The following is a 15,080-nucleotide window of genomic DNA, read 5'->3' on the forward strand; positions in this document are numbered from 1 at the left end:
TACGCCATATGCCTTCCTCACCGCACTATTTACCTGGGTGGCAACTTTCAGAGATCTGTGTACATGGACACCAAGATCCCTCATGTTAGATCATCTCTTCAAAACAATTTCTCCACATGATTTCCATATCCCTTGATCTCTTTCATCTCTAGAAATCTGATTTCTGACTTGAACCTGGTCAATGATTGAACTTCTACAGCCTTCTGTGATCAAGAATTTCAAAGATTCACCACTCTGTTAAGAAATACCTCCTCATTTCAGTCTTAAATGGCTTTATCCGGAGATTTTGTCCCCTAGCCAGGAATCTCTCTTGCCCTGTAAGAACTTTCTAAGTTTAAAAAACACCTGTCATTCTTCAAAACAATGAAGAGAATATAAACACAATTTCCTCAGAAAACAATGTTGCCATCTCAAGAATTAGTTCGGAGAACGTCCATTGCACTTCCTTCAAATGGCAAGTATATCCTTTGTTACATAAGGAAGGCCAAACCTTTACATGGAAATCTAAGGTTCGGCACAAAAGCAACAAGATCATTTTTACTCCTGTGTTTGAATTCCTTTGAAATGAATGCCAGTTTTCAGTCACCTTTCTAATTGCTTGCTGCTCCCTGCACACTCGTTTTTAGTGACCCATGGCAAAGGACAACCAGATCCTTCTGGACATCCATCCTTCCCAACCTCTCGCCATTTAAAATAAAATTCAACCTGTTTCTTCTCTACCAAATAACTTCACACATATTTACATTTTATTCCATTAGCCATGTCTAGCCCGTTAACACGGTGTGTCCAAACCCTCTTGAAGTCTCCTTGCACCTTCCCCACAACTTGCATTCCCATCCAATTTGATGTCACCTGCAAATCTGGAAATGTTACAACATCCAAATCATTCATATAGATGGCAAATAATTGTAGACCTAGCACTGAGGCTTAAATTACCCCAGTAGTAGCAGCCTACCATCTAGAGAATGATCCATTTATTCATACTCTCTATCTAATAACAATTTAACTAATTTTTTGTATTCAAATAATCAACCTTTTGGTCAATTTTATGTGCAGTCCTATTGACTGCCTTTAATTCAGTCTTTTTAACATTATTCTCCTTTTGGTGTTTGTTATTGCTTCATTAGAGTTCAAGCATCTGAATTCCTTTGTTGATCACTGTGACTAAGAAGTGGGCTTTATTTGAACACATTGTTTAAACTTACACTCACCTACACTGCTTCAATCAATTCTCACTCTAAACCTACTTCTATATTTCCAATAAAAACCTATTCATTGACAGTTAATTTGGAAGTTGCTAATGTAAACCTATCAGATTAAAGCTGTAACCTTAATGCCCTGCAGCAACAACATACCAAGAAGATGCAATGACAAGGGAAACAAAAGGTGAAGAACCATTCCAATCAGCTCGATCATTCCAGGATGTCATGGCCAATCTGATTACAGCCTCAGCTCCATATTCCCACCTACTTCCTATAACATCTGGCTCTCTCGCTGTTCAAAGACCCGTTTATTTCTACTTAAAATGTGTGCAACGACTCCAACTCTACAGAGAAGCAGAGTTTCAGGCTCGAGACTTTTCAAGAGAAAAAATGTCTCCTCATGTCCACCTTATTTTTAAACTCCCAAGTTTTAGTTTGTGCCTGAAGGAGAAACATCCTTTCAGCATGCATCCTGTCAAGTCCTGAGGATCTTGTATGTCTCAACAAGATCAGTTCTTATTCTTCTAATTCTCAGTGATAGAGGATAAGCCGGAGTTATCCTCATATGAGAACATCCCTATCCCAGGTGTCAGTCAAGCGAACCTTCTCTAAATTGCTTCCCTCCTTAAATAGGTTAGGATAGTCCTCTTTGGAGCAACAGACATTGAGGGGAGATAATTTCTCCCTATTTGTATACTTCCTTTGAGAAATGGGTCCCCAGCGGACACAAATTTAAGATAATTGCTAAAGAACTCGAGGTGTACCTGTCTTCATAAGAGAGGACATGAAGAGGCATAGAGTCATACAGATGTACAGCACAGAAACAGACCCTTCGGTCCAACTCGTCCATGCTGACCAGATAACCCAACCCAATTTACTCCCACCTGCCAGCACCCACCTGGCCCATATCCCTCCAAACCCTTCCTATTCATATACCCATCCAAATTCCTTTTAAATGTTGCAATCTTACTAGCCACCACCACTTCCTCTGGCAGCTCATTCGATACCCTTATCACCCTCTGTGTGAAAAGGTTGCCCCTTAGGTCTCTTTTATATCTTTCCCCTCTCACCCTAAACCTATGCCCTCTAGTTCTGGACTCCCCTACTCCAGGGAAAAGACTTTGTCTATTTACCCTATCCATGCCCCCCATGATTTTAAAAACCTCTATAAAAGGTCACCCCTCAGCCTCCGACGCTCCAGAGAAAACAGCCCCTGCCTGTTCAGCCTCTCCCTATAGCTCAAATCCTCCAACCATGGCAACATCCTTGTAAATCTTTTCTGAACCTTTCACATTTCACAACATCCGTCCGATAGGAAGGAGACCAGAATTGCACACAATATTCCAAAAGTGGCTTAACCAATGTCCTGTTCAGCCGCAACATGACCTTCCAACTCCTGTATTCGATACTCTGACCAATAAAAGAAAGCATACCAAATGCCTTCTTCACTATCCTATCTACCTGTGACTCCACTTTCAAGGAGCTATAAACCTGCACTCCAAGGTCTCTTTGTTCAGCAACACTCCCTCAGACCTTACCATTCAGTGTATGAATCCTGCTAAGATTTGCTTTCCCAAAGTGTAGCACCTCGCATTTATCCGAATTAAACTCCATCTGCCACTTCTCAGCCCATTGATCAAGATCCCATCGTAATCTGAGGTAACCTTTTTCGCTGTCCACTACATCTCCAATGTTGGTGTCATCTGCAAACTTACTAACCATACCGCTTATGCTCTCATCCAAATCATTTATGTAAATGACAAAAAGTAGTGGACCCAGCACTGATCCTTGTGGCAGCCACTGGTCACAGGCCTCCAGTTTGAAAAACAACCCTCCACCACCACCACCCTCTGTCTTCTACCTTTGAGCCAGTTTTGTATCCAAATGGTTACTTCTCCCTGTATTCCATGAGATTTAACCTGGCTAACCAGTCTCCCATGGGGAACCTTGTTGAATGCCTTACTGAAGTCCATATAGATCACATCTACTGCTCTGCCCTCATCAATCCTCTTTGTTACTTCTTCAAAAAACTCAATCAAGTTTGTGAGACATGATTTTCCAGGCACAAAATCATGTTGATTATCCCTAATCAGTCCTTGCCTTTCCAAATACATGTACATCCTGTCCCTCAGGATTCCCTCCAACAACTTGCCCACTACCAATGTCAGGCTTACTAGTCTATAGTTCCCTGGCTCATCCTTACCACCCTTCTTAAACAGTGGCACCACATTAGCCAACCTCCAGTCTGCCAGCACCTCACATATGACTATCAATGATATAAAATATCTCAGCAAGAGGCCCAGCAATCACTTCTCTAGCTTCCCACAGAGTTTGAAGGTACACCTAATCAGGTTCTGGGGATTTATCCACTTTTGTTTGTTCCAAGACATCTAGCACTTCCTCCTCTGTATTATGGACATTTTTCAAGAAGTCACCATCTATTTCCCTACATTCTATATTTTCCATATCCTTTTCCACAGTAAATACTGATGCAAAAAACTTGTTTAGTATCTCCCCCATTTCCTGCGGCTCCACACAAAGGCTGCCTTGCTGATCTTTGCTGATCTATTCTCTCCCTAGTTACCGTTATGTCCTTAACATCTTTGGATTCTCATGAACTCTATTTTGGCAAAGCTATTTCATGACCCCTTTTTGCCCTCCGGATTTCCCTCTTAAGTATACTCCTACTTCCTTGATACTCTAAGGATTCACTCGATCTATCCTGTCTATACCTGACATATGCTGCCTTCTTTTTCTTAACCAAACCCTCAATTTCTTTAGTCATGCAGAATTCCCTATACCTACCAGCCTTTCCTTTCACCCTGACAGGAATATACTTTCTCTGGACTCTCGTTATCTCATTTCTGAAGGCTTCCCATTTTCCAGACGTCCCTTTACCTGCAAACATCTGCCCCCAATCAGCTTTTAAAAGTTCTTGCCGAATACCGCCAAAATTGGCTCTTCTCCAATTTAGAACTTCAACTTTTAGATCTGGTCTATCCTTTTCCATCACTGTTTTAAAACTAATAGAATTATGGTCACTGGCCCCAAAGTGCTCTCCCACTGCCTTATTTCCCAAGAGTAGGTCAAGTTTTGCACCTTCTGTAGTGGGTACATCCACATACTGAATCAAAAAATTTTCTTGTACACACTTAAATTCCTCTCCATCTAAACCCTTAACACTATGGTAGTCCCAGTAATGCAAATAGAAATAAATATGACCTGATAACCATTGCAGAGATGGCTCAGGACAACATAGATTGTAACATGAATATGAAAGATTATTGGGCATTTAGGAAGAACAAGTAATTAAGAAATGTGGAAGGGAGGTATTGGGTTTAGGAAATCAAAATACAAAAGTAGTTTGATTGAGATGAGAGATGATAAAGGCAAAAAGTTCCTCGTGGGAATGCTGTATAGATTCTCTAATAATAACCACAGAAAGGCTGGAGTTTGAAGAAAGAAATATGAAATAATATCCGGAAGGTACGACAATAAAATGGGGCATTTTAAACTGCATACAGACAGGAAAAGAGCCTGGAAGAGAAGTTCATAGAAGTTTCTTACAGCAGCATATTCTGGAGCAATCCAGACAACAGGCAATACTCGACCTGGTTTTGTAATGAAATAGGATTAATTAATGACCTCATTGTGAAATGCCCATAGGTCACAGTGATCATAATATGATTGAAGTTTGCTTTCAGTTTGAGGGAGGAGGCAAGAGGGTCCAAGATTAGTATTTTAAAACAAATAACAACACTCTTAAGAGCATGAAAACAAGTAAATAAAGTGAACTGGCAGATGAGCATAAGGGATAAATCAGCAGGGGTCCAGTGAGATTATAGCCTACTCTTTGTTCTAAAAAACTACCCGAAAATATTCTATGAACTCTTAAAATACACTTACACATCTGATTTTTCTAGTGCATACATAAGATTATTATATAATGACCATCATTATCAATGATTATCTCCTGACTTTTCTGACAAGCTCCAATTACTTCTTCCTTTATACTCCATCCAACATATTTAAGGAAATATTTCAGAACACGTTGAATTGATATAGTTTAACAAGCATGAAAAATTCCAAAGAGAAGAGTTAAAAAAAGTTAAAGAAAGTGTCAAACTTAAAGAAAAAGCATATAATTGCAGAAAGAAGGGAAGCAGAGATTAGATAACACCATTTTTCCTGTTTTCATCCTAACTTGCAAAATTTAAACTTAGTAAGTCACGCTATCTAAACAGGATACAAGCAGCTCCCAGGTTTTGAATGAGTTCTGTTCTGGAGTCCACTTCAAGTCGATTTGTTTGCAATCAGTGCATAATGTGGGACAACAGAAAGTAGTCATCTGTAAGTAAAGGAAATATTCATGTCGAGCTTTAAATTGTTAAACAATGTTCGGCATTGTGGTCAAAAGTATGAGCATACATTAAGTCAGATGTTCACAAGTCGGGAATCTTCTGTACATCCAAGGTTGCTAAAGGAAGATGGGGTGAAGATCACAGATCCTCTTAGCACAATCTTTCAGTACACAATTGTTACAAGAATGGTGTCAGAGAATTAGAGGGTTGCAAAGGTTATACTGCTTTTTAAATAAAAGGAGAGGGGTATTAATCAGGACAGGAGAAAGTGGGGACTACAGATGCTGGAGATGAGCGTGGAGAGTGTGATGAAGGGCTTTTGCCTGAAATGTTGATTCTCCTGCTCCTCGGATGCTGCCTGACCTGCTGTGCTTTTCCAGCACCATGATCTCAACTACTAATCAGGATACTTCAGCCAGTCAGTTTAACCTGAGTGATAGGTAAACCACCAAAGACCAATGTCAAGTACAAAATTAATCTCACTCGGAGGCATATCAGTTCATAAGAGGCAGCTAGATTTGTGGAAGGCAAGTATGTTTGATGAACCTGATTGTTCAGCGAATTCAGAGAGTTAATGAAGCTGGATGTTTTACATATGGACTTTGAAAAGCATTCAATGATGTTTTCTGTATTCATTTATAGAATGTACACATCACTGGCTAGGCTAGCATTTATGGCTCATTTCTAATTGCCCATGAATAGGTGGTAGGGAAGGACCTTCTTGAACTTCTGCAGTTCATGCATTAGCCTGGGTCTCTAGATTAATAGTGTAGTGGTAATGTCACTGAACTAAGGTCTCCACATTATGTATCACAGATAAGGCATATTTAGGAAACTGAAGCACATGGTTTTGAAGGGAGGATATATACTTGACTATCTAACTGACAAAGGGATATGAGACAGAGATTTGACAAGGATAGACTGTTTTCTTACAGATGCAAAAAACAGAGTGCTCCAGAGTCCTGTGTTATGGCCACTGTTTCTCTTGTACTAAAAAAGGGATATGGACATGGATACAGGGAGCACAATTCAAAATTTGCCAATAGTACAAAATTTGAGTGTGTTGTAAACAGTGAGGGGAATAGTATTAGATATCAAGTGAGAGACACTGGTAAAATGGGCAAACATGGGCAGATCAACTTAATTGAGATAAAATTGAAGTGATGCACTTTCAGGGTTAAACATAGAGAAGCAACATTGCAATGAGACATACTGGCAGAGCAAACTATCCCATGTTATTTCACAGAAACATTATAAACACCAAGTGAAACAAGCAGACATTTGGATAGGTGACAAGAAAAAAAAAATCTATCTCCTTGATAAAAGTTATGTCGCATCTTAAAAGGAGGAGAAGTAGTGAGACTGAGTGAGGGAATTAAAGAAATTTGGAGTGAGGTAGCTGTCAATGATGGAGCCATTAAAATCAAGAACGCACAGGACACGAGAATTAAAGGAACTCAGAAATCTCAGAAATGTGTAGCTGTGGATGAGGTTACAAAGCAGATATCATCTAAGTGACACAATTTTGAGGGAGGTGGAAGGGCAGAAGGACCTGATTATACACATTAATGAAACTTTAGTAGTGACAGAGCAGGTTGATAGGCAATTAAGACAATGTATATAAATACAAACAATGAATATAAATACAAAGAAATTGTGCTAAAATTTTACAAAGCTCTTGTACTCAATAGAGTATTGGGTACAATTCTGGACACTGCACCTTAGGACACTTCAGGCCATGGGTAAGTACAAAGAAAGTTTACTAGGATAACATTTCAGTTCAGCAAATTATATTCAGAGACTGGTGAAGTTTGAAATGGAAACTGATTCATAGATGATATTGTTCAATTGTGACATAAATGGAAAATCTTTTTGGGTGGACAGTAGCATCTTTCAAATGGGAAACAATGGAGAAAAATTGTATATGAACTTCAACACTGGTGATAATGTATGCTAGTAGCAGGCCATAAATCGCAATAATTGGCTGCCAGAATTGACAGTACACACTGTACTCAAACAGCTCACACTTGTAAAAGGCAAAGCAAGAAGTCAACAATGTGATTCTGCTTTTCGGGAGTAATCGGTGAACAGTTCTGAGCATATTCATTGTGACACTAAAACACAGTTTAAAGATTGTGGAGAAAATATAGAGAATCACCAGGAGACACAGAGTTTCTCAAGAAGTAGGTCTTGTATTTGCAAACAAAAAACCATGACACGGAGAAAGCAGATTCTGAAATGCCCACAAACCTCAGGTCTGTGGATTTTTATTTTTTTTTATGATTTTGTTAGCTTTTCAGCATGTCCAATTATATTAATCAAAGTCCCTCACTCTAGCTACACAATAAACCAGTGATGTTAGTTCCCATTATCTCTTTAGTTGTACATTCTACTTAATGTTATTCTAATGTCACGGTTAGATATTTATTGCTAAGTTTGCTACAGTGATCTTCCATTGCAGACTAACCTGTCACGACAGATATTTAGCTATTCCATCTATTACAATAGTCTCCTGTCTCAAGCTGACTCTACTAACTATTAATTAGATATTTTAATGTAATGTCCCAAATATTTATTGTCCCAATCCTGTCATAATAACACTTAACAGAGAAACTTGCTTTATTGCTTGTGTTATCTCATCTCGCCTTAACCTTACTCTGCTAATTGGTGTAAGAATGTTCCACTATTCTTTTCCCATCCTGCCTTCCACAGACCACAGGTTGCCAGTGGTCTTCATGCTGTAACCCTTCCCATGCTTTCATGTTCTTTATTTTCCATAAGATCAGTCAAGCTTGTAACACAGATCAGGTGAGTAATCCATTCCCCGAATAAAGAAATATTATTAAGTTTCAAACCTTTATTGAAATACCTTGTAACTTGGAAACAAAGTTCCCTATTGTTTCCTCCATAGCAACACATCATCTTTAAAGTCTCATCAATTAATCAGTCTTTTCTCTTACAAATTTATAAAGTTTGAAGACATACCAAACTTGAAACAATAACTGTATTTTTCTTCACCAATGGTGCCAGACCTGCTAAATCTCTCAAGTACTTTGTTTTACTTCAGATTTCCAGCATCTGCAGCACTTAATTTTAGACTGTTTTGTCTTATGTATTTTCATTAGGGGTCAATTAGCTCAGTAACCTTGACAGTTTTGACATATAGCTTCAACTCTACTCCTTTTTAAAATTCCCACGTACATGCAAACCAAAACATAAAAATAAAAAGTAGTCAGTGAAGCAGAACTACCATTGACTAGAAACTGAATTGGGCTAACCATTTAAATGCTGTGGCTCTGACAGCAAGTCAGGGGGTCAGAATCCAGCAGCAAGTAACTCATCTCCTGACTCACTGCCCACCCCTCTGCAACAAGATAACCGTACCCATCCCCCGCAAACCCCCAACTCCACAGCTGCTGTTGCTCATTAGCTGGATTACAATTCAGAGTGTTGCAAACAGCATGGGTTCGATTCCTGCAGTGGCTAAGGTGACCATGAAGGACTCTCCTTCTCAACCTGGGGGAAGAGAGGGAGCAGCCCTATGGTCTAGTAGGACAATGATATGGAGGTGCCGGTGTTGGACTAAGGCAGACAAAGCTAAAAATCACACAACTCCAAGTTTTCATCCAATAGGTTTGTTTGGAAGTACTAGCTTTAGAGGGCTGCTCCTCGATCAGGTGGGGCTAGTGGGGCAGAATCAAAAGACATATTTTATAGCAAAATATCACAGTGTCATACACCCCCCACACTTTCACCCACGCACAGGCTTATACTCCATCACACTCATGCACACACTCTACTTAGCACATACAATGCAAACACAAACAGATTTCTATGGGGTGAATTCGCATTTGCAGAATTGTATTTGCAATACATTCTATTTTTGCTCAAAAAATATACAACCTGCAGGCAGTCAATCAATATAACATTTTATAAATTCCTACTTTAGAAACAGAACCGGTCTGACTCAAGATTGAGATACAGGCAGATTGTAACCTCACACTTTTAATACATTGCCTGAGCTAAGATGTCACTTTTTTATAATACCTTAAGTTATCTCGAGAATGTGACTTTCAAGAAATTCTGGTTTGTACATATTAATTAAGCAAAACCTGCAACCCATTCTTAAAGGTGAAAACCTTAACAGCAATATAGGTTTGTTTGATGTATCATTTTAATTGCATGACACTGTGATCTTTTGCTATAAATTCTGTCTTATGATACTGCCCCACTAGTTACCTGATGAAGGAGCAGCATTTTGAAAGTTAGTACTTCCAAATAAACCTGCTGTCCCAAGCCTCCAACTCGGCACTGCCCTCCTGACCTGTCCATCACCTTTCCAACCATGTGCTCCTCCCACCTATGACCTTCTCCACCACCTTCTTCTACCTATCACATTCCCAGCTACCTTCCCGCCCCATCACCTCCCTTTTTTATTCCTGATGAAGAGCTTTTGCCCGAAACGTCGATTTCGAAGCTCCTTGGATGCTGCCTGAACTGCTGTGCTCTTCCAGCACCACTAATCCAGAATCTGGTTTCCAGCATCTGCAGTCATTGTTTTTACCATCACCTCCCTCCCACTTGTCTCAGTCCCCGACCCACAAACTCATTCCTGATGAAGGGCATATGGCCGAAACTTCCAATTTCCCGCTCCTAGGAAGCTGCCTGACCTGCTGTACTTTCCCAGCACCTTACTCTGACTATAACCGAGTGTTGAGTGATTTTTAACTCAGAAGGACAATGGCAAGTTTTTAAAAAATATTTTCGGTTGCAATATAAAAGCCCGTCATATTGTAGATTGTGTTACACAGCATATTAAACCTCTTAATGCAAGTTACTAGTTGGAATTTACCCATGCAACACAATAAAATTACAAAAATTTTCAGAAGTAGAACAGGAGCCGGAACCAAATGTCAGATACTTACGAGCACACGGAGCCAAAACCCGTCGGAACCGGCGAACGGACATGGTGACCAAGTTGGCGAAAGCAACGACAATTATCCGCGACCGGCCAGTCCCAGTAAAATGAACAAGGTGACCTATTATCGATCGTATCGAAATACTCAATTCCCAGGCCAGTCGCCGCTGTCACTCGATATCTCAACCCGCCGCTGCACCCGTTACTGCCCCCGCCACAAGGACGTACCGTCGGCACGACGTTCGAACGTCATGGACACGCAGCCTTGCGTATGACGTAGGAGTGCCCGCCCATTGTGCAAGTTCTGCGCTGAGTGGGCGGGGCTAATTGACCCCTTGAGGGATTGAGGAGAAAGTGAGGTCTGCAGATGCTGGAGATCAAAGTTGAAACTTTATTGCTGGAACAGCACAGCAGGTCAGGCAGCATCCAGGGAACAGGAGATTCGACGTTTCGGGCACAGGCCCTTCTTCAGGAATTCCTGAAGAAGGGCCTGTGCCCGAAACGTCAAATCTCCTGTTCCCTGGATGCTGCCTGACCTGCTGTGCTGTTCCAGCAATAAAGTTTCACCCTTGAGGGATTGCCATTGCCCAGGTTCCACTGCAACTGAAATGGGAAGGGAGCATTGAAACAGAAGCTGCTGGGAAAGCTCAGCAAGTGTGTGGAGAGAAAGCAGAGCTAACGTTTAGAGTCCAGTGACCCTCATAGAAACATGATGTGGAGACGCCGGTGATGGACAAAGTTAAAAATCAAACAACACCAGGTTGTAGTCCAACAGGTTTATTTGAAAGTACAAGCTTTCAGTGTACTGCTCCTTTGTCAGGTAGCTAGCTGAAGAAGGAGCAGCGCTGCAAAAGTTTGTGCTGTCAGATAAAGACCTGGTGTGTGATTTTTAACCTTGTAGAATCATGGAAACCCAGTTTGTTCAGAAAAAGGCCATTTAGCCCATCAAGTCTACACTGACCTGCTGAAGAGCATCCCACCAACATTTACTGTCCCCCACCACCCTATCTCCCTCTAACCTCACATGGGGTTTTAACCATCACTGATCTGGACACTATAGGGCAATTTTTAACATGGCCAATCCACTTAACCTGCACATCTTTGGACTGTGGGGGGAAATTAGAGTGAACCTATACAGGTATGGGGAAAACATGCAAACTCCACAAAGACAGTGACCCATAGCTAGAATGAAAATTGTGAGGCAGCAGTGCTAACCGCTGTGCCACCGTACTGCCCAGTGTTTAACAATGGTGCCCCCATTCTTCAGAATGTTCTTGCAGAGGATTGAAGGGAAATTACAAAGGGAACATAATTTTTAAGTGAGAGATAGGAGGCTGAGATGAAAATACTTATCACCAAGCGGGTGATGGGAGGTTGAATGCACTGTCTGGGAGGGTAATTGTGGAGGGAAACCTCACAATCTGAATTAATGCCTCCACCTCTGAGACAGGAGGTCTGGTTCAAGTCCTATTAATAATACATCTGGACAGGTTAATATTAAAAACATTGAAAAATGCTTGGATGAACACTTGGAGTGGGCATCACCTCCAGTCTGCAACAGGACATGTCCTCTGCGACCATCGAGTCCCCACTGTGGGCCTATTGCAGCTCTGGTCCAGGAACAAAGCTCAACTGCAGCTGACGACCCGTCGAATCCCCGCTGTCGGCTTGCTACAGCTCCACTCTGGGAACCAAGCTCTGCCATGGCTGACACCTAAGTTCCCAAATCCAGGCTCCGGGCCTACCAAAGCCAGGAGTCCCCGATCCTGCCACCACTGCTGCCAACAACTGTCTGTCATCGCTCCTGCTTCTGCACATCAGAAGATGAAAGGAAAAAAGAGAAAGAAAAACATGGTAAAGGAAAGAGAAGAATATGGCTGGCCTGGAGTATATAGGTTCAGAAGCCCCAACATTCCCTACCATGTTGGCGCCATTCTGAATGACTGTGATGCTGAACTTTTTATTTCTTTATTTTTCTAATTTATTCCTAAACTTTTGTACCTAGGTAAGTTGTACCTAAGATGGTGTGATAAATGTTGACTTTGTAAACTTTTCATTGCACTAATGTGAGTACATGTGACGATAAACCTCATTCTAATTCTGACATTCAAGATTATGGGCCTAGCACAGGAATTATTAAAGGAAAATCTTTTGATGGAAAATGCATTCTTACAGTGAGTGGCAAAACTGGTTCTCACTAAATTACCATACAGTATTCAACAATATCCCGCTTCATCCCAAACACATGCACATTCTTATACAGGCAGGACAAGATGTCACAGCACTTCACAGGTATTATAATGGGGAAAAAAAAAGGGAAAACGAACAAAGCCCATGTGGGTCAATGATTGGAGTTCAGAAGATAGAATGGGTTGGCGTCTGACAGTTTATTTGATTTCATGTTGATGAGATCTGATAGCTAGGAGAAAGTGAGGACTGCAGATGCTGGAGATCAGAGCTGAAAAATGTGTTTCTGGAAAAGTGCAGCAGGTCAGGCAGCATCAAAGGATGAGGAGAATCGACGTTTCAGGCATAAGTCCTTCTTCAGGAATGAGCAAGGGCTTATGCCCGAAACGTCGATTCTCCTGCTCCTTTGATGCTGCCTGACCTGCTGCGCTTTTCCAGCAACACATTTTGAGATCTGATAGCTGTCAATTGTAGGATGATAGATGATTATCAGACCAGGTTTCATATTAAGGTGGGAAACAGGACCCCCCCCCCCCCCCCCCCCCCGCCCACAAATATTTGAAACTTTAAGAATTCATAAGTATTTCATTGAAAGACAGAGACTTCCTGTCTTCATAGATACATGTGAATGCTTTCACCTGCCAGTTTCCCTCTGAGCCATTCACCATCTTGATTTGGGAATATATCACCATTCCTTCACTGTTGCTGAATCAAAGTCTCAAACTCACCACCGAACAGTAATGTGGATGTACCTGCACAAAGTAAACTGCTATAGTCAAAGAAGAAACCTTCTCAAGGATAATTAGGGAATGGATAATAAATGCTGACCCAGCCAGCAAAGCCAACATCCACTGAATGAATTTAAAAAAATCCTCTCCAGCAACTAGCATATCCAGGCTTGAATTACAAAAAAACCACAGCACGTTATGGTGGGGATTTTAACTTTCTAAACATAGACTGGGACTGCCATAGTGTTAAGGGTTTAAATGGAGAGGAATTTGTTAAGTGTGTACAAGAAAATTTTGTGATTCAAGATGTGGATGTACCGACCAGAGAAGGTGCAAAACTTGACCTACTCTTGGGAAATAAGGCAGGGCAGGTGACTGAGGTGTCAGTGGGGGAGCACTTGGGGGCCAGCGACCATCATTCTATTAGATTTAAAATAATCATAGAAAAGGATAGACCGGATCTAAAAGGTGAAGTTCTAAATTGGAGAAGAGCCAATTTTGACGGTATTAGGCAAGAACTTTCAAAAGCTGATTGGGGACAGATGTTCGCAGGAAAAGGGATAGCTAGAAAATGGGAAGCCTTCAGAAATGAGATAACGAGAATCCAGAGAAAGTATATTCCTGTCAGAGTGAAAGGAAAGGCTGGTAGATATAGGGAATGCTGGATGACTAAAGAAATTGAGGGTTTGGTTAAGAAAAAGAAAGAAGCATATGTCAGGTGTAGACAGGATAGATCGAGTGAATCCTTAGAGGAGTATAAAGGAAGTAGGAGTATACTTAAGAGGGAAATCCGGAGGGCAAAAAGGGGACATGAGATAGCTTTGGCAAATAGAATTAAGGAGAATCCAAAGGGCTTTTGCAAATACATTAAAGACAAAAGAGTAACTAGGGAGAGAATAGGGCCCCTCAAAGATCAGAAAGGCAGTCTTTGTGTGGAGCCGCAGAAAATGGGGGAGATACTAAACAAGTTTTTTGCATCAGTATTTACTGTGGAAAAGGATATGGAAAATATAGAATGTAGGGAAATAGATGGTGACACCTTGAAAAATGTCCATACACAGAGGAGAAAGTGCTGGATGTCTTGGAACACATAAAGGTGGATAAATCCCCAGAAACTGATCAGGTATACCCTAGAACTCTGTGGGAAGCTAGAGAAGTGATTGCTGGGCCTCTTGCTGAGATATTTGTATCATCAATAGTCACAGGTGAGGTGCCGGAAGACTGGAGGTTGGCAAACGTGGTGCCACTGTTTAAGAAGACAAGCCAGGGAACGATAGACCGGTGAGCCTGACCTCGGTGGTGGGCAAGTTGTTGGAGGGAATCCTGAGGGACAGGATGTACACGTATTTGGAAAAGCAAGGACTGATTCGGGATAGTCAACATGGCTTTGTGCGTGGGAAATCACATCTCACAAACTTGATTGAATTTTTTGAAGAAGTAACAAAGAGGATTGATGAGGGCAGAGTGGTTGATGTGATCTATATAACCTTCAGTAAGGCGTTCGAGAAGGTTCCCCATGGGAGACTGGTTAGCAAGGTTAGATCTCACAGAATACAGGGAGAGGTAGCCATTTGGATACAGAACTGGCTCAAAGGTAGAAGACAGAGGGTAGTGGTGGAGGGTTGTTTTTCAGACTGGAGGCCTGTGACCAGTGGAGTGCCAGAAGGATCGGTGCTGGGTCCTC

At 41.3% G+C, this 15,080-nt stretch overlaps 1 protein-coding gene across 1 annotated transcript in view; it reads right to left on the bottom strand.

Moving 5' to 3' along the window:
* Positions 1 to 10,844, bottom strand: part of mrpl39 (mitochondrial ribosomal protein L39) — a 33,033-nt gene extending 22,189 nt beyond the window's left edge. The window contains exon 1 of the mRNA XM_043701403.2: positions 10,489 to 10,844. Within this exon, the coding sequence (XP_043557338.2) occupies positions 10,489 to 10,531 (43 nt within the window). The 5' untranslated portion in view covers positions 10,532 to 10,844. The remainder of the gene's footprint in view (positions 1 to 10,488) is intronic.
* Between the last annotated feature and the right edge of the window lie 4,236 nt (positions 10,845 to 15,080).

This window comes from Chiloscyllium plagiosum, unplaced genomic scaffold (genome assembly GCF_037043375.1).
Source record: "Chiloscyllium plagiosum isolate Xiang-an unplaced genomic scaffold, Cpla_swu_hap1 HiC_scaffold_12, whole genome shotgun sequence".
Lineage (NCBI taxonomy): Eukaryota > Metazoa > Chordata > Chondrichthyes > Orectolobiformes > Hemiscylliidae > Chiloscyllium > Chiloscyllium plagiosum.